At 55.0% G+C, this 24,792-nt stretch overlaps 1 protein-coding gene across 11 annotated transcripts in view; it reads right to left on the bottom strand.

The window, feature by feature from the left end:
• Positions 1-230: 230 nt before the first annotated feature.
• Positions 231-24,792, bottom strand: part of ZFAT (zinc finger and AT-hook domain containing) — a 274,158-nt gene continuing 249,596 nt past the window's right edge. For all 11 annotated transcript variants that reach the window (XM_041769045.1, XM_041769044.1, XM_041769042.1 and 8 more), the window contains one exon: positions 231-1,177. In XM_041769045.1, the coding sequence (XP_041624979.1) occupies positions 938-1,177 (240 nt within the window). In that variant the 3' untranslated portion in view covers positions 231-937. The remainder of the gene's footprint in view (positions 1,178-24,792) is intronic.

The following is a 24,792-nucleotide window of genomic DNA, read 5'->3' as shown; positions in this document are numbered from 1 at the left end:
AACAAATCAAGCACCAGGCACCAAGAAGTAAAAGCTGAGACCATTCACCTCCAACCACCGGCCCCAAAGCAAATCCTAAAATGCTTAGCGGGAGGAGGGGCATCACCGTCTGTGTGTTCAGGGCTTTGGATGGGGGGTGGGGGAGCATCTGGGTGGGGTCCAAACCCTAGATTTTGATTCAGAAAGGGGGACGCATAAACCATCCAAGCTAACGCAGGAACCGGAGGACTCGGGCAGAGAAGGTCTTTATTCTATCCACCACATCTCACAGAATGGGAGGTGAATAGTAAAAAGTGCATTTTTTTTTTTTTTTAAAAAAAGCAAAAGATTTCTAAGACATAAGCTAAGACCCCACCTGTCATGGGAGTGGGAGGGTCATCAGTTGTGGTTACCGCATCCAGTAACAAGTGCCCTTGATCCTGGGTGGGGTTGGGGGGGGGGTGGGAAGTAGATTCTTGTAGATAAAGCCAGGACCACCCCCTCCCCTCTTTCCCCCAAGAGCTGACTCAAAACCATAAGGTCACTTTCTCTGTGCCACTGGCTCCCTCTCAGCAGGCAGCGGAGCGGAAGTTCGGCACCCGGACAGGGTCAAGGAGTTGGGGGTGTGATTCAGGGCAGATGATGATGGGGACTGGGGCCCCGTATGAACCTGGGAGCAAAGGGGCGATGCGGTGCGGGCTGTGTGGAAGGAAGATGCACAAGTCTTCCCGGAATCAGAGGATACAGAGTAAGGGGGGGGGAGGGGGTATGCGTTTGTGCTGGAGGTGGGGATCCTGTATCTGCTGGTGATGCTAATCGCCTTGCCCACCCAAGTAGGGCCAGGAGCTCCATGTGGCCGCCTGGGCAGGAACGGCGGAGGAGAGCGCCACGGAGAGCGCCGTTCTGCAGAGGGCCTGGCGGGCCAGCTGCGTGGCGCCCACCCGACGCCGCGTGTCCTCTAGAGCTCCTGGGCCTGCGGCCCCACGGCCTGCTCCTCCATGGGCTGCATGGCCTCCTGCACGTAGACGATGAACTCCGAGGCCTCCCCGCCCTGAGTGTAGACAGTCACCGTCTCGATGCCCTCCACGTCGTCAGAGGACACCACCAGGTGGTGCTGCTCGGCCAGCTCCACAGAGGCCTGCTGGAGGGTCTCCTGGATCATGACCGTGTGGTTGGAGCTGGGCTCCTCGTCCGTTACCTGTGTGAGGGCAAGAGAAAGGTCACACAGGTCCTGCTTCTGGGTCCGGCCATAAAAACAGAACCACAACCACCGCTTATGGAGCACCCAGCACGTCCCAGGAGCTTGTCCCTACTGCACGCAACGCTCTATGCTTGCTTGCTTAGGGACGGACGGACGGAGTGACGCTCAGCGCTGCAAAGCGACAAGGGCCCGGGGCCCCAGCAGAGGCAGATGGCAGAGCCTGAGTCGAAACCCAAAGTCCAAGATCTTCTCTGGGCGCCAGGCTCTCTCCCAGGGGTGTGGGGGTTGCCAAAGGCCTGAGGGCTGGCAGGTGGCATTCGAGTTACTGAAGGTTCAGTGGGCGGCTCCTGGAAACTCAGAGCTGGTCCACTTGGCGGTGAGAAAGGGGCTGGGCTGATCCCGGGCCGTCTCCCCACGCACTGTGGGAGCTCACCTCCCTGTACGAAGATCAGTGTCACGCTAGGAGACAGATGTCCCTGCAAGGGCGACTCCCCCGGCTGCCGAGCACCGACACCCAGACCTCAGCCGTGCGGGAGGCAGCCCACTGGGGGAACGGCCGCCCCGGGCCTGGGCTGGAGGGTCTGCGGGGGCACCTGTCAGGGGAGGGGCCTGAATCCTACAGCCGGCCCTTCTCCGTTGCTCCAAGCAGGCAGATTCCAGACAGAGCCAACTCCGGCTGGCGCGGAAGCCGCGTGCCCCTGACCCTGCGGGGCTCTGGCCTGTTTTAAGTCACGGCTGTCTTTGATCTTGAGAACAAAACTCATCACAAGAAGGTGGGGAAGACGGAAGAGCTGCGAGCCTGGAGCTGCTGCAAAACGCTAAGGGTTAGAATGCAAGCCCCAGAGGAGGGTCCGGGATGGTCTGGGGAGCGGAGTCCTCAGACGTGTGCAGGAACATGGGCCAGGAGCCGAGCGGCCCGGTGGGAGGAACGCGGGCATCGTCCTGCACGGGGCAGGGCCCACCACTGGCACCTGCCTACAGCCCTCAGCTCTCCCATCTGTAAAATGGGCTCCGATGCCCGCTCCAGAGGGTGGCTGGGAAGACAGAGGGGATTCTAGGTGCAAGCGGGTGCTTAGTCACACGGCTGCTCGTTTCCAGGGTCTGGTATTCACTCAACAACACTCTTAAACACCGGCCACCTGCGAGGTGCTGCGGCGCGTCAGTTCCCGGCTCGGCCAGCCACGCCACCAGACTCTGCCATCCTATCGGGGCCCCACAGGCTAAGCTCCAAGCAGGCAGGGCCCACAGTGTCCCGGCCCCGCGCTCCCCCAGAGCCAGGCTGTGCACACACGGGCACCCGGGATCCGCCGAGTTATGACCCCCCAAGCACCGGGGGCGGCGACAGGCAGCAGGGACGGGGCACGGAGGGAAGGCCCCGTCCAGTGGGGCAGACGCGGGAGCAGAGCTGCGACGTCCCCATCGAGGGGCAGCAGTGCCGGGGGCGGGGGTCAGAGAAGGCCTCCGGAGGATGCGCGGAGGACCCAGGCCTCCCAGGACGGCCGCAGAGGCGAGGGGGGCTCAGGCGCGCAGCTCCCCCTCCTGCGCTCCTGTCCCCGCGGCTGCCTGCTGGGCATGGGAGGGCCGCTGCCTCCTCCTGCCCCTCCTCATCTTCCTCCTCGTCCTCCTCCTCCTCCCTCCTCCTCGTCCTCCTCCTCCCTACTTGTCCTCCTCCTCCTGGTCCTCCTCTTCATCATCCTCCTCCTCACCTCTCTCATTCTCCTCCCTCCTTACTCCTCCTCCTCCTCTCTCCTACTTGTCCTCCTCCTAGTCCTCCTCCCTCCACCTCGTTGTCCTCCTCCCTCCACCTCGTTGTCCTCCTCCTCCCTCCTCACCTCTCATTCTCTTCCTCCCTCCTCCTCTTCTTCCTCCTACCTCCTACTTGTCCTCCTTCTCTTCGTACTCCTCCTCCTCCTTCCTACTCATCCTCCTCCCTCCTCCCTTCTTGTCCCCTTCCCCTTGTCCTCCTCCCTCCACCTTATCCTCCTCCCTCCTCCTCCTCTTCCTCATCCTCCTCCTCCCTCCACCTCATCCTACTTGTCCTCCTCCTCCTAGTCTTCTTCCTCCTCCCTCCTACTCATCCTCCTCCTCCCTCTTCCTCCTCCTCCCTACTTGTCCTCCTCCTCCTAATCCTCCTCCTCCCTCCTCCTCCTCCCTACTTGTCCTCCTCCTCCTAATCCTCCTCCCTCCACCTCCCTCCACCTCCTCCTCCTAGTCCTCCTCCTCTTCGTCTTCCTCCTCCTCCCTCCTACTCATCCTCCTCCTTCTTCCACCTCATCCTCCTCTTCCCTGTCCTCTTCCTACTCCCTCCTTCCTCCTACTTGTCCCCTTCCTCTCATCCTCCTCCTTCCTCCTCGTCCTCCTCCCTCCACCTCATCCTCTTCCCTCCTCTTCCTCTTCCTTGTCCTCTTCCTCCTCCTTCCTCCCTCTCCCCCTCCCCACCCATCTGTCTCTAACACCCAGGACTCCAGGCTCCTCCAGGGTGGCCCCATGACTGTACCATTCCTTACAAGCTGTGTCAACAGGTGAATTATATTTAAGTTAGAAAAACAGAAAGGCACCTCTTGGGTGGGCACCACAGAAAAAGCGACAGACTGCAAGGAACTTCTCATTTGGACTGCAGGGATTCTCCAGAAGCCAGAGAGCTATCCTGAGCGGAGACTATTAACACATTTAGCCTGATTTGTTTCTCCAGAGTGAATCAGGACCTTTTTTTTTCCTTCTTCTTTTAGTGTTTGTTTCCATTTCATTTAAGTGGGAAAACATACTGTGAACCAAGACTTTGGAAGTAAATATTGATTTATTTCACACTGAAAGAAGGTGCCTGCCAGAAGGCTGGGCAAAGTGGGGAACACACAACAAACGTGCTTCTCCTCTTGACTATCAGGAAATTCTACACAAAGGCGAAGGTGCGGGGCCAGGGCGTATGCTGAGGTCCCAGGACCCCCGCGTGCAAAGCCAGCCTGCTGCGCTTCAGGTAAACTGAGGGTGTGGTAAAAATGACCAGATCCCCCGACGCCCAAGCTGAGACGCACACGCTCCCGGGCAGGTGCATGAGGGGGCTGGCGACCGCTGTCTGAGCGGGGCCTGAGATAAGGAAGCAGTCACAACAGAACTTCCACGGGCTGAAATTCCTGTCCCTCTGAACAGCGCTAACGCCGCGGCCTCCTGTTTCCACGACAGCCAACTTCTCAGATGCCAGCCTGGGGGGCGGGAGGTGCCCACAGGGTGACCCGGAGGGCTGCTGCTCACAGACGCGGGGAAGAAGGCAGGCAGACACCCAGGTAAGGCCACCAGGCTGGAAATAAGGGGCCACCGTGTGCTCACTGTGTCACATCAGAGCCCAGGGGCTGCTTTGTGGAGGGTGGTCGTGTCTGCACGTGGCGGCCGAGAGCAGACAGGGAGCACAGGGCCCGCACGTGCCCGGAGCCCTGCCAAGGCTGCCGGCCACCTCCCAACCACCACGCCCGCTGGGCAGAGTGTCTTCCCCTTTCCAGAAGGCTCTACACCATCTCCCGCTGCTGAGCCGACCTCTGCTCCACTCACCAAGACGCCCTCTCCCTGCCTCCACAGCCCTCCCCTGGGCTCTGTTCTGGGCCCTCGCAGATTCCAGGCTCCAGGCTGATCCAGAGGCCGCGAGCTGCAGGCCACAGGCCATCCGCTCCTGGGGGGCCCCTGGGGGCGTCTGTCCAATGTGCCAAAGCCACAGGAGGGAGGGAGTGCTGGGCAGCAGCGGCAGGCGAGGCTCACGGTCAGGTCCCTGAGAGCCCTGGTCACCAGCTGAGGGTTTTACAAAGGAAAACACGGATGGTTTTCAGAGAAGGGCCTGCGTCACCCAGTCCACGGCCCCTGCCAATGGAAACTTGCCTAACATGGGAGGTAAAGACTCCCTGCGTGTTAGACTTGTCTCGCTGCCCCTTTTAGTATTTATGTTCATTTGTCCACGTCACCTTCCGTAAGTATGAAGTCTGTTCAAACATAAGCCTTTTTCTCCCTTCCCCCAATTTTCAGCTCCAGGGCTTCGTGCAACAGAATCACCATTCCATCCATCCACTGCTCATTATGAGAGCACCGCAGACCTTTGGGCTTAATTCACCAGGAGGAGTGATGGAGACAACGGTAAATGTACCTTTTGCAGAAGTCCTGTAAAGAGCATCCTTCTTGGCGGGCGCAGGCGTTACGGGCTGCGAGCGGCTGCTCAGTCACCATACTGAGCCCCCAAAACATAACTAACAACGGACAGGGTCCCCAAAGCCTGGCTGTCACCTCCTGTGGAGCGGTGGTTATGTTTTCCTGAGCTTTCGTGAGCGAGTGGCCCTGCCAGCCCTGCAGACGCTGCCCTCCAGCTGGTACGTACGGGAAGAGAATGTTGCCGAAAGAGGACTGATGGAGTGGGAGGTGATGGGTGATGAAGTGGGGAGCTTCATGCTCCACAGAAGGCGCTTGCGAGGCTCTGCAGAGGGACTGTCCCCGTCCCATGGAGCCCAGCGTTCACCTGGCCCCTCGCTGTTACTGAACGTGCTGCCCACGTACACACAGGTGTCTCATGCTGGGCATTTCTGAATGAAGCCTGCAGTGGGCCAGGGAGTCATCCAGGGTCAAACAGCTGGAAAGTAGCAAGAGCTGGACCTTGGTCTGGGGGACCCCTCGTCCGGGGACCTCCCTCAGCTGATGTAGTGGGACAGCGGCTAATGAATGGGATTACACGTCACACATTAATCGGGTTGAAGTATTACTTTACACACCCCAAGTCCTTGACAGCTGCCTGCAGAGCTCTCAACCACTTCCCTCCACTCAAGGTGAGCTCTCTGGTAGCTTAAACTATTAGCTCGGGCGTACAATTGTTCCCCACAGTAGAAATAATACGGCTTCACAATGTCATTACCCCCTGAGATGGGTACTTCGCTTTCCCCAAATGCTGTATCTAATGTATCTTCCAGCCAAATTATTAGCAGCACAGATAGCTTAATAGGAAACCGAAACCCAGGGGACTGCACAAATTATTCACTAAATCAGGCTCTGAGTTCCGCAGCTCTGCCCACCTCAAGTGTTCTTCTGGAATCTAAACCAGATGGCGGGCAGACCCAGGCACCCTGCTCGGCTCTGTGCCGGCTGAGGAGCGTCCGCCGAGACACAGGCTCCCCTGTGGCCTCCAGCCCTCGCCGTCCGCTCACAGGCACACGCTGACGGGGACCGGGCGGGCCGGGCCGGGTCCTGCTGTCTCCCTACGCCCCTGCCTGCGTCCTCTCCAGGTCCCCTCTCCACTTTTTGTGGAAACCATTCCAAGCAGGTTAACCTTTCTCCTTCCCAACATTCAAGAAACTCCCCAGAAGCATCCCTAGCTGGGGAAGCCCTCCTTAAGGCAAAGGGTTCCCTGTGCCCACAGGACCCACACAGGGCGCCCCCCACATGGCTCCGTATCCTAGTCCATCTGACACAATCTGCCCAATACACCCACAGCTTCTGCAGACCAAGGACAGGCTCCCCCGTCCCAGCCCAGTGCCACGGGCCTGGTGGGCACACGGCGGGCGCTGGTGGTACCTCTCCAACTATCCGTGGGTAGAACCTGGAAGCCACGACAGAGGACAGCCTGGAGTCCCCGCCGCCCCCAGGCCAGGCCACTGCTGGCCCTTGTTTCGGTCTGACAGGTGCCCACCCAGACTACAGCGGGGCTGGCAAGAGGCAAGCTGTCCACAGAGGGACCCCCCTGGGCTCCCAAAGTCCTGAAGGTCCATCCCCTTATTTTACAGGAGAAAAGCTGGGCTCAGAGAGGAAATAAATCACCCAGGACCACACTATCAGAACCAGAGCCTGGTCTTCTGACTTTTGGCCTGAAAACCCTGCACCCTGCACTGGGAGGCCTCACACCAGGCCACAAAGTGGACTCGGCTCCTGGAAGAACAGTTGAGACGCCTGGCCTGGTGCCGGGCCCATGGGTGAACACGACAGGGACTCTCCCGCAAGCACGGAACGACGCTGCGGACACCTGAAGGCAGCCGCGGCTCTGAGATCAGACTGCTTCTCACTGCTAAGAGTTGTCCAAGCAGCCTGTGATGAGGAGGAGAGGAGGGGGAGAGGCCCATGTGGTAGGTCAGGTGCCGTGTCAAGCATTTTACTTGTGCTGTGGTATCCGGTCTTCACGACACCCTGTGAGGACACAGTCCCCAGCTCCAGGGCCCATGGGGCTCCAGGAGAGGGAGAGACCCGCTTGGGGCTTGGCCCCCATGCTCTCCCCACTCCCATGCCCATGCTCCTAGACGCCAGGCCAGGGGATACTTTAGTCCAGGCCACACGGCTGGCCCCCCAGGCTCTTGTGCCTTTGATGGGCAGACAGGTGATCGTGGATCCTCACCCACAGCACGAGACTCCTCCAGGTAGGACCAGCCCTCCCTTCCCGATTCTCAGACTGGCCTCCTGCATCCAACCCTGGCACCATCTGTTTCCACAGCCCTACTCCCTCTTTAAAAAGAACACACTGGTGGGCTCCTCTGTGCAAGTGTCCGCAAGCCTCAGACACAGATGCTCCCAAGAACGTCCTCGAGGGCAGTGATAGGATGGGAAGCTTCCTGCCCCAACACCTTGTCCGCAGCGATCCTGACGCTGGGCACGAGAAGCACACGGCGGGCTGTCCTGCCAAACAAGAGGACGCCCAGGGGAGCGGTGTCCCATGGGGAAGCCAGCCCCGAGACAGCACGTCACCTCCACGTACCACCTCCCACACCCGGACTCAGTCCCCAGCACGGGTTCTCATGTGCCGGACTCTGCACCAACTACCTGCCCCAGGCCATCAAAACAGCCCAGAGACATTCAAGGACATCACAACATCCCCAACAAAGACCAATTACTGGAAGAAAGAGCTGTGTTCTTGGCTGAATCCCACAGAGGTGGCGGTGAGCAGAGAGAAGAGGCTGTTGCTAGCTGGGTATTTGACACGCCACGTTCACACACGGCAGGTGGATTACAGTAAACGAGCTTTCAAAACCACGCAGATAACCTCCCGGTGCCTGAGCCGGCCACAGGCTCGTGCCGGAGGGGCTCCGGGCCACAGAAGCTCCTCAGAAGCTCCATCACCACAACAGACCCCTGCAATTTCAGCGCTGGCGGCACCAGAATTCCCAGGCAACCCTTGGGTTCTGTCAAACTTAGCACATTTATTTAAACTTTGCTCCAAGCTCATAAATAAATGAGAAACAAAAGATAGATGCCTCTCTTGGCCCTAAAATGAAAAGAAACCAGAAAGACACCTATTGGGATGGCCCTGCTTTATGTGTGTTCGCCTGAGAGCCCTTTGGAATGAAAATCGCAGCAAAGCACCTGCATTAGGATGCTGCCCATGGGCCAGTGCCGTCCCACGAGCCTGCTGCCCCTCGGGTGCGGGGAAGATGATGAGCGTCTTCACGTGGGAGACTCTGGTCTGAGGGTCTCCAGGGCCAGGATCCTCCTTCGCGTTTTCAGGGGTAACAAACCCCTCTGCCACTTCTAGCCACTGCGGGAAAGACGGCTTTGCCCCAGGCATCCTTCACACCTCCCAGCCACCTTTAAATACACTGAACCAAGTTCTGGTTTATTAAACCGAGTCTGGGGGAGCAGCCCTCTCTCAGATGTTACTAATGCCCTTAAAAGGGAGGGCGCCTGGGGCTGCAGGCCAGCCGGTGAATGGAGAGGCCCTACCCATTCCCCTCTTGCTGGCGCCGTTGAGGTTCTCGGGACTTGCCGAGAGCTGGCCTCATCGCCAGCCCTTGGTGGTGCAGGGGAGGCAGACAGGCCTCAGATGCCAGCGGGAGGGTAGAGCCACCGACCGCAGCATCGGCTCACAAAATGCAATAAGTGCCCGTGATGGGCTGGGCTGAGTAAGGCCAGCGTGGGAGATGGGAGGAATCTAAAAGAACAGCTGAACCCCCACAAGGAGGCAAACTAGAGGTGTGTAGCGTAGGTATGTGCAAAGTGCGGGTGTATCTACACATGTATGTGAGTGTAGGCATATGTGTGTGCGTGTGTCAGGGTGAGGGGTGAGTGCATATACACACTTGTGCATGTGTGTGTGCACCTGTCTGTGGGCAGGGGTGGGTGTGTACGTATGTGAGTGTGGACATATATGTGTGTATATACTTGTCCATGTGTATACAGGCAGAAGTGTGTGTGTATATGCATGTGAGTGTGGGCATATGCATGTGTGTGCATGTGTCTACAGTCAGGGTATGCAGCTGTACACATAGATGAGTGTGAACATGTATGTGGGCGTGCGTACATCTGCACATGTACCTGTGTGCATGTGTATACAGGTGGGGTGTGTGACTGTAAACGTGTGTGGGTGTGCATACATCTGCACATGTACCTGTGTGCATGTGTCTGCGGGCAGGGGTGTGTATCTGCACATGTACATGAGTGTGAATATTTGCATGTGGGTGTGCATACATTTGTGTCCACGAGCACGGGAATGGGTGTGGAACGGCCATATACAGGTCCCCAACCTGTGTCACGCTACTTCTTTCTGTCCTTCCTGATACTTCCTGTTAGAGCAGTCTGCATCCAATGACAGGGCTTCCTTCCTTGTAGATCTGTCACTTCTCATAGTGGCCTTAACAGGTGGGCCCTTCACAGTTTTCCCACAGAGTGTCCGCAGAGTCCTCACCTCATTTAATGCTCATGCAGCACACGGCAGGAAGGAAGGCAGCCCTCTCTTTCTGAGAAGTGGCTCCCCGAGTTAATGAGACCCCACAGCTGGTAATAGGTGATTCTGGAATGTGAAGCCAGGTAGGAGCCTCCAAGGCCTACGATCTAACTACCTGTGTGCACTATTCGGGGGCTGCTTGCAACCCTCAGGATGAAGCCAAGCTCCTCAGTGGGAGAGACAAGGACTTTCCTTCCCTGACCCCATGCTCATCTTTGGTTCTCGAGCACACAGGGATTCTCTCTCACCCCTGAACTCCACTTGCCTGAAGACCCACCACTGCCTTTCCTTTGAGATTCAGGTGCCCGTCATCCAGGGAGTCCTCACCCCAGGCACCTTGAGCAAGTGTGTCCAGAGCTGACCCCGTTATAGGGAGCCTGGCCACACCTGGCAGACAGGAAACAGTGAATCCCTGTTTCTTGAATGAATCACTGAAAACATGAGTGCAGAGTACAAGAAATGTGCTGCCCTTGGGACGCCTGGGTGGCTCAGCGGTTGAGCATCTGCCTTTGGCTCAGGGCGTGATCCCAGAGTCCCGGCATCCAGCCTGCTTCTCCCTCTGCCTGTCTCTGCCTCTCTCTCTGTGTCTCTCATGAATAAATAAAATCTTTAAAAAAAAAAAGAAAGAAAGAAACATGCCACCCTTGCTCAAAACCCACCAAATACAGCAAAGCTGACTGCACAGGTGCCTCAGTCAGACAGTGCCAGTCACAGGGAGGAGCCACAGCCGGGGACACGGGTGAGGCCCCGTAGAAGCCTGTCTCTCCAACTGTGCAAGGTCGCCAAAGGCAGTGTCTGTGCACTAGGCCGTATCATGGCATTCAAGGGGACGTTTCAGTACAGAGCCAGGGCCGGTGCCCTTGCCTTGCTTGGATCCTGCTGTGCCCGCAGGCTTGCGGCCCAGTGGAGGCAGGGGACGGGGCACTTGTCCTGGACACGCAGGGCAGGGAGGTTTCCTGACAGAGTCGGCCCTGGCCCCGAACACCGTGTGAGTCCCAGACTGCAACGCCTTCCCAGGTCCCTTCCACTGGAGGAACTTTCAGACTCTGGCGTGGTAAGAAGAGAGGGCTGCAGATAAAAACCCAAACAAAGAGAATGAAACACAAGACCGCAGCCCATTCTTGCAGGTGGAACGTTCCTCTGTGTATGTTTAAGCTCTGAGGAAGAAGCCTCATTTTTCCCAGTAATTGGGGTTTCACTCACTGCTTAAATTATAACCAACTGAGCAAGAGCCTCCTCTAGCATTCCCAAAAGGGGGGGCTGGAAGACCCATGTCAGGGTTAGCACGCGAGCTCATGCCCTAGGGTAGGTGTGGTGTTGTGCATGTCAGAAACAAAGGGATGATGGTAAATACGGTCCCAAATTTATAGAGGGAAGAAATGGTATAAATGGATGTGGCTTGTAGAAAAGCGTCATAAATTTCCAACTCTAGAAATATGCATGGAGATACAGGACCAAAGGAAGGGTATTATGCGCAAGAAACTTGTGGCCACATCAAAAGATATTCACAGGCAGGAGAAACCGTTCCATGCATCACTGAAGATTTAAAGCCTTTCAAAAAGGACAAAATGCACAGCAAGGGAGGAAGGCCGTGATTCATCCTTCCTGGGGAGACAGCACAATGCCTCCCCTCCGCCCTATTTTTCTCTGGGTTGTAAGTAGACAGTAGATACTCTTTCTTTCCAGAAAATACTGATCCTATAAACAGTCCAAAGCCCAGGCCGTAAAGACTGCTCGCTGCAGGCAGTCGCTGCCATCCCCCGGGGGGGTGGGGGGGGTGGGGGGGCCTGGCTCCGGAGGCGCTGCGGGGCTGGAGGGTTCACCCGGGGCAGCCGGTTCTGAGGCCCGAGGGCCCACCTGCGGGGAAGAGAAGGGGCCAACTCCCTTCGCGGTGACACAGGCCCTGGAAACGACAGAGACGCCCCCACCGACCCCACGCCTATTGCAGGATGAGCCAAAGTTTAGTGTGTTGGCCAAACCCACTCGCCCCGCAGATGGGGTGAGAGAGAGATGCCGGGGCAGCAAAAACATCTAAGCTAAGCTAAGAACAGCTAAGACATCTGATCTTTCTGGAATTCCTCAAAGGTCCAAGCACAGCTTAAGTGTGGTCTCCGCAGTCAACTGAGGCAGAAGGGATCCTTCTCTTGGAAACTGGTAAAATGGGGCGGACGACGTGCTCTCTCAAAGCGCAGGGGAGAAGTACAGGGCGCAACGGGGCTGGGGCTGGGGCTGGCACAGGGCCGGCGGTCACGGGTGGCGCTCCCACGGCCAGCAGGTGCCGCGCCCCCGGGGCGGGGACGTGAGGCCCCCCGAGTCCCCTCCCGCGTCCCCTCCGTCCCAGAGGGGTGGCAGCGCCCGGCCTCTAGCCCGCTCAGCACGCGCCGCACGTGAATGATTCGGCAGCTGCCCTGAAGCTGACGGCACACAGGACCCGGCGCACGCACCGTGACGGGGGAGGCGAGGCAGCAGCTTCGGGCTGCCGGGACACCTGGTATTTAGACAAGCCCCTGCGCATACGGCTTTACTTTCCTGACCTTTAAGCACACGTGTATCGGCCCGGGGGCCACGCTCCTCCTTACGGCCTCGCCCCTGCCTGGGAGCCCGCCCCGACGGCGACTCTCAGGGTCTCCCCTCACCCGAGTCCCTCTGCCGGGCCCCGAGGACGCGCCCCTCGGCGTGTCGCTCAGGGGAGGAGCCCTCCCGCCTCCCTGGGTTTTCTCACCACCACCCCAAGCAACCATCCTTGCAGGCCCCGGCCCTCCTCAGTGCTGACCTGACAGGCCGGACGGGGACGTGGTGACGGGACCGAGCCCGGCCGTGCTCTGCCACCCCGAGGCCCCGCTCCGTGCTGGGAGGCACCTGGCTTCTCTCCTCAGCGCACCCAGACCCTCCGAACCCCCCGATCCGTGGCCTCTAGCAGCTTCCCCGGCCTCAGCCAACGCCCTGCGGCCTCCACAGGACCGGGCGGACACGGAAAGCCGAGGGCAGCCGCCGCCCTCACCAGGCACGCATCAAACTCACCCAGGTGCGTTGGTCGGTGGCAGAAGGGATCCGGGAACAGAAACAGGAACTGCATCCGTCATACTCTGGGCACCGGGGCAGCTCTGAGAGTCACACGCCCCTCTCTGCTGTTTGTACTCGTCTCTTGAGTATGAAAATCTGCAAACTGCGGCTCTCACGTCCGTGCCCCTTCTGTCAGAGCCCCTCCCCCAGCTCCCCTTTACTTTAAGCAAGTGTCTACACGGTATCCTCAGCCCTCACCAGGGCCCTGCTACTGGAATCACTCAGAATGCCTCAGCGGCAGGGGGTGGGAAGGGGGTCAGGGTGTTCCCAGCCCCAGCCACGTTGATCTACATGATGCAACTGTCTGGACCGAGGAACAAGCTCTCCTCCGACAACTTGGGACTCCTAACACCCAGCACAGGACCTAGACAGCTGAGCTAGCACCTGTTTGCTGGAAAGAAACTTCCAGAAGCAGAAACAGCTACAGCTGAATTCCACACGCACACAGAAGGGACGAGGAGCTCCGTGACTCCTAGGACAGGAGCTGCAATATACTGGAGACTTCATCCCGTGCCAGGCACACTGCCAAGGGCTGCACGTGCATAATCACACGTAATCTGTACATCAGCCCCGTGACACGGCCGGGGGTGACCCTGCTGAAGTGGGCTTCTCAGGACACACCCTGTGAGCTTGCATCCGGAGAGGCCACGTCTCAGGGGCCTGCAGTCCCCCCGGCTGCTCACTGTAAGTCACGTCAAAGGCATCCTGAGTCCACCCTGCTCAGACGTCCAACATCAGATCCTCCATTCAGGATTCTGAGCACTTGGGAAGTCTCTAAACACGCGGAGCCCCTGGCTAAGGGCTGGAGATGCCACAGTGGAAAGAGAGCAAACCCCACTCTTCCCGAGACCATTAGATGCAGAAGGCAAAGGCATGAGTACACACAGACTAGGACGTGGTCTGTACAAAGGCCCCAAGAACGGTAGGCGTGGGGCATCCTCCACCCACCTACCTCCCAGCTTCTCTGCTGCTGCTGGAGGGACAGGAGCGCTCTGGCCCCCTGCCCAGGCTCAGCCCCTGGGTACTAACTCCTCTTCTACTTCCCTAGCTGGAAGAAGGTCCACAGTCTGACCACAGGTTCCGGTGACTGTCCCTGACAAGCCCACAAGGCTGGGCTCCCGCTTCGAGCATCTGCTTTTCCACGGAAGCTGCTTCTCTCAGATCTCCCACTTCCCACGATCACTGTGGGCAGAGCAGGATGGCCACACCACCACCCACTTCCCTCCAGCTACAGATGGCAGGAGTGGGGGTGAGGCCGAGGCCGCTCCGGGGGAAGCAGGAAGGCCACCGACACCTCCAGGCCTTCACTCCGACCGGGGTCCTGCGGTGTGTGGTGCTGCTGGCCTGCCTGATGCGAACTCCCCTTCACTTCTCATCTGCATTCGGGGATGGCGCTCACTTCCTAATGCTGCCCAACAAAGGACCACAACGGGAGTGGCCTAAGACACAAAACACAAATCCTTCTAATCTCACTGAGGTCTGCCACCAGGTGAGGAAGCTCTCCACTTTCAAGGGCTCAAGGGACTAGATGAGGCCTACCTGGCTATGCTTCCTACCTCAAGGTCAACTGCGCCATCTAAAGACACAATCAGGGGATATGGCTCATCCTATCCACAGGTCCCGGGGAATGTCTGATGTGGACCTGAGAGGTCAGAGAGGGCTGAGAGCGTGGCCCTGCAGCTGGCCTGGAACAATGGTAAGTGAGCCTGGCGCAGAGCAGAGGCTGGTGATGAGTGCTCTGGGCAGAGGGCACCAAGGTGGGAACAGAGGATCAGCAGCGGAACCCAGCAGGCAGCTGCACAATCAGCAAGGCAGTGAAGGGAGGCAGGAGGGCCAGACCGCGATAGGGAGGCCGTAGTGAAGTCCTGTTCCCAGTCTACTGGAGACTTCCTAAGTTACTGGAGGGTTTTCAGTGAGGGATGCTGGAATCTGGCTTACATTTCGGAGAGCTCGCTCTGTGTGCTACTGGATCTTAGAGCAGCAGGTGTGAAGGGAAGATCTGTAAACCAGGGTGGGGAGGCTGATGGTTCAGAGCAGAGCTTCTCAGACTACCACGCACACGAATCGAGGGGGACCAGGGTAGTGGTAACGTACGGTCTGACTTGGGAGGCCTGGGGGGAGCCGGATCCTCTGTGTTTCTAACAAGCTCCCTGAAGCCGATGCCACTGGTCCAGGGATCGCGTCTGGAGCAGCAGCTGCTTCCACGGAGGTGGCAGCCATGGGACACAGGGACATGTGAGCTGTGTTGTGGAGGGAGATCCTGCAGCAAGGCAAAGACCTGCTGACAACCACATGTGGGGGTAACACGGACCCCCTGGTTTCAGGTCGAGCATGGGAGTGTAGAATATGCACTTGCAGGATAGGGAAGAGGACAGAGATGGGGGGAGAGGGCTGTGAGGTTCCAAGTACTTGTTCAGGGGAACTCCTCCCAGCAGGATGGAAGCCACTGCTCCAATGGGAATGAAAAGTGGAACCGGCTGGTGGCAGCACTGCCCCAGGGACAAGCTCCTTCAGATGGGGCCTCCAGGTCTGGCTCCCTCATTTCGGGGTTCCTGCAGCCCCGCCTTTGCCACAAACCTGCGATGGAGTGAGTGATCTCAGCGGGCCAGGGCAAGCAGCAGAGATGGGAGAGGTCCCATAAAACCCACCTGGCCCGGCCCAGGCTGTGGACCAGGAAATGGGTACCCAGCTAACAGGGATCGACTCAACAGTATTAAAACTCAAAGTAGGATCCTGCAAATAGCACCAACCAGGTTGCAGCTTCCCGGGGCCCAACAGCAGGAACACCAGGGTTTAGGGAAAGGAAGAGAAAAGAGAAGAGAAGTTCAACAGAGTGACCTCTCCAGGCTAGCTAAAGATGCTCTATAAGAAAAAGAGGACCAGAACGAAACTTCTATTCACTATTTTTTCAGACAATTTCCCACATGGCCACAGGAGGATCAAGGTACTTATTTTTACTTTAAAATTTCACAAAGAAGTAGAATTTTCTATCACTACCAGAGGATAAAGGAGCTCAGCAAGTAATAAGAGAGATGGGAACAAGGATGCAATTTTTCCTATCATCCACCGGAAATCAGGGCAAAGACCGACGTGTCTGAAAGAAGTTTTATTTAAAACAAGGAAAGAGAAAAGATTCAAATAGCTACGGGAGCAGTAAGGAAGGCTTACAAAGGACAGGAGCTGGCATTAAGTGACAAAGGAGAGTAACCCACTGCCAAGCCCCTGAAGGAATTGTTTGTCCCTGGGTTTACCTAGTGAAGGTCGCCATTCAGCGGCGGCAGAACAATGTTCTATGAGGAACGTGAACTACAAAAATACTGGGAGAGGCTACCTGTGTGTATAATTAGGAGCTTGATGTAATTAGAATTGGCAGGGCCCCAGGATGAAATAAATTGTACCTCCAAGTTCTTTAGGCAAGAAGCAAGCTGCACTAACCAATGTGCTGTTGATGAATGGTTCTCATGGTAGGGGGATGATAAGGGGAAAAACAAAAAAAGAAAGTAGTCTGTCACTTCGTATTTCCATAAGGCTCAAAAGGACTGAGAATAAAAGATCAAGGATGTCTATGCGGATTGGAGGCACGGACCAGCGTCCTAACGGAGTCTGGTGTTGGACTGAGGGCTGGGAAGCACAGTGCACACATATGCTCTCGGCCCCTGCAACCCTGCAACAGGTGTGATCGTCTACGGAAGACCCAGGACACCCTTGCACGGGCCTTCCAGGGGCCTTTGAGTCCACCCTGATTGTGATTACGCCACAGAACCAGTAAGCAGAGAAGAGATGTGACGTTCCCGTCACACGGTGAGGAGTAACACGACGCACAAGCAGCTACACGTACCATCGGTTCTTCTAATGTCATTTATACCTATTCCTAGTCCTCTGGAAAGATACCTGAACCACGACAATGGCAGAACCACCACGACGGGAAAGTAGAACCAACAACACGAGTGAAGACGCCAGGCTTTCACTGAGGCAGAGAAGGAGGAAACTCCGCTACTGTATTGTCTCAGGCACGCGGGCAAAGGAACCTGGAGAGAGACGGGGCTCTGAAGGGGAGAGGAGAGAACAGAGAGGAGCTGTGAGAGGCTCCTGTTATTCCCACCGCGAGGACGGCACTGAACTCAGGGAGGGGTCTGCTCACCGTTGGAGTGAAAAGGTGCTTCCCAAGGTTACGAGAACTTAGGCAGGTAACAAAACAGGAAGGGCTTCTCCTGGTCCCTCCTGAGGGGAGGACGAGGGGAGAGATCTCAACCCAGTCCCCTTTACGACACGCAGATGGCCCCTATCTTCTGTGACCTTTAAAGGACTGCAAGAGTCTCCACGATTCTGCGGTCAGCTCTCTTGCTGAGCAGTTCGACAATCAAATTAAGAGAATGCAGTGACTGCTTTTGAAAGAACACTGAAAAGACATCTTGCAGGCCTCACAGGAGACACTTCCCGGATCCCTCTCTCTTATTTTGCCACAAATATTATGAAAGGCTCAGCCTCCACCCCCAGAAGAGGAGGCCAATTCTGGGCTCCCCTTCCAGCAGGATCACAGGGTGCGAGGCTTCTGCCTACCAGAGGCCGCACTGGAGAAGCGCCTTCTGCAGACCTAGCTTCTCCCACTGATGCCCTTGTGCACATGGACGCCATGAAAGGGCATCAGGAGACCAGATGGCTCAGGGCCTCCAATAAACACTGGGACGGCTGGACCTGGGCTTCCTTGCAAACAGGCAAGTGGTGTATGTGGTTGGCCATAGCTGTGGACTGAGTTTCCTTGCAAAGATGATGAACTGCAAATAACAAGGAGCAATTCTAGGGCTGGCTGGCAACCAACACATGTCTAACAGCAAGAACTGCTACCAAATTTGCCTCTCAGGCTAAGCGCTGTGCACAGAGCCCGTGGAGGCTCTGCATGCTCCTCTCCTCCCGACTGACACATCAGCTTCACCCGCCAGCACCAACCACCACGGGCGACCTGCCCAGAGATGTCAAAGGGCATGGGGAAGCAGCTGGGAGAAGCTGGAGCACTTTGGACAAATCTGGAATTTCCACTTTTGTTTGTTTCTTAAATCAGCAGTTATGGCATGTGGTAAGAGCCTTTGGGGTTTTGAACAAGATTATGGCAGCGTAATTCTGCACCATGCCAGGCCAAGGGTCTGCATGGGGGAAGTGGGCAGGGTGCCTGCAGGTCTGAGCCAGTCGTCACTGCTCCTTTCAGATGCTTCCCCGCCGCTGGGGCAGTGGCTGACTGCTTGGAGGCATCCAGCACATCGAGGGAGAATAACGAACAGAAGAGAGGCAACTCTAGGGTTGCAGCGGACCAGGAATAAGGAGTGGGTGCACCAGCCCCGGACCCAGAGGACTCCTGGGCTGTAAGGATGATGCTTGCTTGGTATGTACAGGGATACGGTCCTGCCAACAGAGAACTGCTAATCATAGTCACTAGTGAAACAGTCACTCAATGGGAGGAGGTACCATAAGAATGATCTAGTCGCTCTTGACCTGGGGACTAAAGTGGAGTGCTGGTGCTCAGTAGAGAACCCTTGGGGTCAGTGTGGTCCTGCCAACCTCTAATCAACTGTGACCCCCTCAAGAACCTGCAGGATGGGGCTCATTCTAAAACCCTAAACTGAAATACCAACTGTGAGAGAAATACACACCTACCAAACATGTATGCTTTCCGGAAGCTGCCAAATCTCCCCCAAATCTGTAAATCAAAGTCATCTCTATAACAACTTATTTATTTCAGTGAATAATTACCTGGAGTACAACGGCCTTCCACTGACAAAGAAGACTTCACACTCTGAAGTACACATGGACACGTGCGATGGCTAATTTCATGTGTCAGTGTGACTGGGCCACGGGGTGCCCAGACATTTGGTCAAACATTATTGTGGGTGGTTCCCGTGAGGGTGTTTCTGGATGAAATTAATATTTAAGTTAAAGCAGACTGCCCTTCTTAATGTGGGTGGGCCTCACCCAATCAGTCAAAGCCTGACTAGAACATCCCTGAATATGGGAATTCCTCCTGCCTGCTTACCTTGGAGATGGGACATTAGGTGGGTTTTCTTCCCTGGCCTTTGGACCCCAGTTAAAATGTCAGCTCTTCCTGCGTTTTGAGCCTCCTGGCTTTCAGACCGGAACATCACCTCTCCTGGTTGTCTGGCCTTCAGACTCCGATGAACTATACTTTAGGCTTTTGGGTCTCCAACTTACAGACTGTAGATCTCAGGACTTGTCAGCCTCCATAATTGGTGAGTCAATTCCTTACAATAAATCTCTGTAAGCACGTATCCACGGGCACGCGCACACCCACAGACACAGCACTGGTTCTGTTTCTCTAGACAATGCTACAACATCACGCTTTCTCATCAGGTCTCGACAGAGTAGAAATAGTAACTGAGTCACAGAGAGGTGAGCTGGGCAACGTATATGCCACTGGACGGCCTCACCTGGACTAACCCTAGCACAGGTGGGTCCCTGTACACAGGGAAAGGACCCAGTCGTTCATGCACGGCACATGAACTGAAAGGCTACTGGTTTTCGAAAGCAAACAGATGAATGAAGAACACACATCAACGCCACCTGCAGCTCAGCGATCTTCTCCCAGACAGAGCCTCCCTCACCCCCGGAGGCTGACACCCCACAGCGCACCCCGCTCCTCACACTGATGTTTAGGGGTCATCCTCAACAATAATAAACACCCTTTAACTCAAAAGGACCCACATCATAAAAACGCCCTGTCCAATCACCCTGACCTTCATAAAAGGAAGATGCTGAGTGATTATAAAGTCTCCTTACTATTCACAGACAAGCACAGGAGAAAGGGGCATGGTGCCCACGCTGGCCTGGGGGACCCGGCTCTGGAGGCTGTGCCCAGTGTGACAGTCTCAGGGAGGACATGGATGGCAGGCATGCTCAGTGCAGATTCTCTATTTGGGTTCTGTGACTAAATGGAAGGACTTGGAAACTCTGGTATCTTAAAAATGCCAACATGCCTTCAAGAGGGTAACACAAGTCAAGAAGCCCATAGTGAAAGGACATCTGGCTCTGAGAAGTGACAGGAAACTGAGGGCTGGCCTCTGAGCCGAGGCCAAGGAGCCTTCTGGGCTGCGGCTCCCCTGTCACCGTGTGATGGTTACAACAGGGCCCAAGGTTTAACTGAAGTGGGGCCTCAACGGCCACCTCCGCCTGTTCAGTCACCCAACCCCATGCACCAGCTCCTGCTCCCCCCTCTGCCTGGAACCCTGCCCCATCCATCTCCCAGATACCCTCCAGGACACCATTCAGGCACCACTGATGAAGCCCTCCCTGCCCAACACACGCCCACACCCCAGACCCAGGGTCAAGATGGGCTTGGAGCCCCTGGTGCTCCCCCAGCACCCTCGGGGCACTGGCCCACCTCCCCAAGGCATACATTACCACCTGCCGAAGGTCTTGACTGGTTCTGCTGGTTCTTTCTTCCCCCTTTCACCTCTAACACACTGTTATCATATGTACGTGGATTAGCTCTCTCCCTCAATTAGAAGGCGGTCAGCTCCTCAAGTGTACCATCCACCTTTCCTGTTCACTGAAATACCCTGAGAGCCAAGAGCAGCACCTTGCTGACAGAAGCAGCTCAGCGGGTGTTTGCTGAATAAAAGAGTAAGTAATTTCCCTCGCCAGGCCACCTGCCTTTGGGAGCAGGACCTGTCTTAACGCCAGAACCCAGTGTGACAAGCAGAATAATGCCCCTACCCCCAAAGATGTCCGTGTCCTAATCCCCAGAATTTGAGAATGTTACCTTGCACGACAAAGGGGACTTTGTGGATGTGATCAAGAACCCCGAGATGGGGAGATTATCCTGGATTATCCAGGTGGGCATCACGTAATCACGAGGGTCCTTGTGAGAGGGAGACAGACAGGAGGGTTGGCCTGAGAAAAGGTGAGGAAGCAGAGGCCAGAGCGCGGAGGTGTGAGAAGCGCTCACCCTCCCTTGCTGGCCCTGAAGACGGAGGGTTAGGGAATCTGAGCCAGGGGATGCCGGGGGTCTCTAGGAGCTGGAAAGGGCGAGAAAGAAATCCTCAGAAAGAATGCAGCTGTCGATGCCTTGATTTTAGCCCAGTGAAATCCATCCTAGACTTCTGATCTCCAGAATCATTAGACAATAAATCTCTGTGGTTTTGAGCCACAAAGTCTGCGGGAATTTGTTGCAGTTGCCAAAGAGGAGCTACAGCACCCAGGAGGGGGCACACAGTGAGGGGTGGGAGAAGTCTGCTAAGAGGATGCTGCGGACCAGTAAAGAAAATGTTGGTCTCGGAAATAAATTTCTGTCCACAAGAACAGCAAAAGGCGATTTAAGCCATGAGGCAGGAGGGTGGTGGTGGCTGTATCTCTCTTTTCCTTTAAAATAACTAACTTTGACTCAGAGATGCCCATGATTTTCCTGTGCTGGTAGGTCTTACGTTTCATCCACTTAAGGCAATTTTCTTAATCAAAGATAAATTTCCTCCTCATAAAACCTTAAAGCAAGATTTAACAAAAAGAAAAGAGGGACGCCTGGGTGGCTCAGTGGTTGAGTGTCTGCATTTGGCTCAGGTCATGATCCTGGGATCAAGACCCACATCGGGCTCCCCGAAGGGAGCCTATGTTTCCACCTCTCTCTGTGTCTCTCATGAATAAACTAAAAAAAAAAAAATAAAAAAAAAAATTTATTTCATAAAAACTGTCTGGTCTTCACAAATGCACGACTAGTTGCACTCAGAGCTCCTGTGTGCTTCTCTGGGCCCAGCTGGTGCAGGGCCTGTACGGACTCATCTTTCTGAATCTCCAAAATGCTCGATCCCCATGAATTTGTTTCTAATGCTGACACCTGAGAAAGTGACATGACAGGAAATCATTGAGGTCAGGTTCTGTGTCCAACTGAAAATTTAAACGGCCTGAATTATGGGCTGAGTCTCTTCCACGTCTCATTTAAAAATAAGAAGAAAGCAACCTAAGAAACTGTGTTTTTTTCTCAGCTTCCAAACACCCCCAGCCTACCACCCACCCAGCCTGCCATTAGTTTCATCCTGGAAACATCCAAAGACTGGAAAATTGATCCTTTTCAATTACCACTGATAAATTTTCATACAGAAAAAAAAAAAAAGATCCTTTTCAATTAACATTTATATATCAGGAAAAAGTAACATCATGAACGGAGCATATAGCTATTGTTTCACACGGGAAAGAAATCTTGAAACTTTTAAACATCCAGAACCGATTCATACACAACCTAGAATTTGTTTTTGGCCTTGTGGAAGATAGGTACAAACTGGAAAGTTTTAAAAGTTCTCAAAATATTCTATCTAGTAGTAATTTGAAAACCTTGCTTTCTGCAATACATACTTTACGACAACACGCCCTCATATTTTTCTTTCCCGTATGGGTCTTACAGGATATAATGAGAGAATCAAAACCTAAAACCCACAGCACACTCCATCCTACATAATAAACGTCTACTGAGCAGCTACTACATGTGCTGTTCTGCGTTGGGAGCAAGATGAAACCCCCAGCACCAAGATGCCCCCCATGCGGTGAAGGAAGGGCAGGCATTCGATGCCAGCAGGTACGCTAGAGTTCACACTCAAGTGGCTTAGGCATGCTCATTCAGCAGATGTAATCCCTCTGCTGAAAAATCCTAAACCAGGCTCTAATTAAAGAAAAAAAAAAATCAAAACTAATTTCTCCAATAAAAACAGTTGTCTTTATATTTAAATGATGGGACAAGTGAATTCAGAGGGCATTCTTTCACACATTGCAACCCCTCTGCCAAAGGAGCAGGTGTTTGCTGTCTACCTGCACCCCCCATCCCCCACCCCGCCCTGGCCCAGCCACCCGCCCATCCACCTGCCCCCCATCCATCAGGTACCAGCAGCCCCAGTGCACGAGGTTGCTGGGCCAGGCACACAGGATGAGGACTAGGACACAAGCTCTGGCAAACATTGCCAAACGTGGTGGCTCCAGACTGTGTTAAATGCTGACGCTCCTCCTAGCCCCGTGTTTTCAATAAACCACATTTTCTACAGGACGCCACTGTTGTCTGCTACAACAAGCACACTGTACCTGTTTACAGTGGTCAGACTGGATGCTTATCTGCTTCCTCCCGTGTCGTGCTGTCAGCCTAACGCCTCGAAGCACATCGAAGCTGTATCCCAAACCGGCAACCTCATGTATCACTGCACTGCCTGTGATACTCAATAAATCATGTCCCTCAGCAGTGGCAAATCACAATCGCTGGCACCTTCCCATAATTCTCGGAAGAATTTGGCAGGTATGAAATGTGCAAAAGCTCCTCTGATGCCATCCCAGTCACACCCTTCCTGACGTGCCGGGTCTGGCTTGGGACTCCCATGTCCCGATGTGGAGGAGCTGTTTTGGAAGAGATTTAATAAGACAAGGAAGACCGTAGTCTAGTAAATACAAAGGAAAGCCCAAAGCGTGGTTAGCATGGACACATCCGAGTCTGCTCCCGGCCAATCGGCAGCAGGCCACTGCAGACTGTGACACCCGGTCCCATTGCTTTCCGGGCTCCTCTCGAGAGAACCACACTAATGGAGGAGCGCTTCTAGGACACACAGTCCCAACATTCATCTACATGTGCTGAGTCTTGCCTGCGGATCAGGAAATCCAGACTGGAACCAGAATGTACTAATTCCCCAGAGAATTAATCTGCATTGCAGGCCTTGGGTTATGCCCTGGGCATACCTGGGTGGGGACAGTGGTGGAGACAGCTTGGGAAGTCCTTCTGATTCATCCAAGGGACGCTGCTGGGGACACAGCACTCGGGTCCCCATGTGAGAGCCACACTAAGAAATATCCTTCTTGTTAGCGCCAAGAACACCTACCCCTCTCATGAAGTTCACGGCTCCGTATGTCCCTGTTTACTGTTGTAAAATCCGGTACCAAATGCACAGCCGAACCTATGTACCTCCCGTTAGACATGCCTCTGCTCAAACATCAGCAATCTGCCCCAACACCACTTTATAAAATATCCCCCAAGCGTGCTCCAAGGCCCACACCCCTCTCCTTGTTTTACTGTCCCTCTCACTGCACCTGTTCACCACTGGACATCCTTTGTGTCTCACTCGTTCATTTGTGCTTTACCCTTTTCCCACGAGAGAGTGACCGTGGTGACAGCAGACGCTGGTCCCCTCCTGGACGCCCAGAAACACTGCCTGGTGGGTGTGGGCGATTGCTAAGTACTTCCTGAATGAATGACTCCAAAGACAGGTAACTGTACAACTCTATGGTCTGCATTTCAACTTTCTCTGTGAACTTGAACTTTGCTTGAGTCTGATATGTTTACCGTTGTTCCCCCTTTTTAAGTATTGGTGTAAGGCAGCCTAAAGCTTTTGTAGAACAAAGCAAGAGATTAGCAGACAGAGAAAAAGGATGATCTAATTACCAACCACACTGCATTTTAACAGCTGGTGAAGTCTCTGAGGGTAGAAGGGGAGGAAATGAGCCAAAGGGTTTAACTACCAATTCAGTCAAGTAACCTTTATTCAAACACTGATCATTTTCTTCCCACAGGCTCAGTCATCGACCAGGTGACGCTGCATATTTCATGGGGCCAGTCCACTGCGAAGCCCTCCCAGCTTCTCTGGCGGCTCCCACAGTTCCCACCCATTCTGCTCACCCATGTCTTTGGGACTGAGGGCTGCTTTTCATGACAGATGTGTCCAAGTGTGTCCACACCTGCTCATTTTCACACTGGGATTCTTTGGAGGGAAGTGAATGAAAGGTTTCCAGAATTTTAAAAACATATTATACCTCTCCCCTAAAACATACCACCACCTGTGGACCTGCTGAAGCCACGCTCCCATAATAATTGGAGGCAGAGTAAGAAAATGCATGAGCCCAAGCCAATCTCCTT

This window comes from Vulpes lagopus, chromosome 9 (genome assembly GCF_018345385.1).
Source record: "Vulpes lagopus strain Blue_001 chromosome 9, ASM1834538v1, whole genome shotgun sequence".
Taxonomy (NCBI): domain Eukaryota; kingdom Metazoa; phylum Chordata; class Mammalia; order Carnivora; family Canidae; genus Vulpes; species Vulpes lagopus.
Note: the sequence above shows the minus strand (reverse complement) of the source record. Positions and strands in the feature narration are given on the sequence as shown.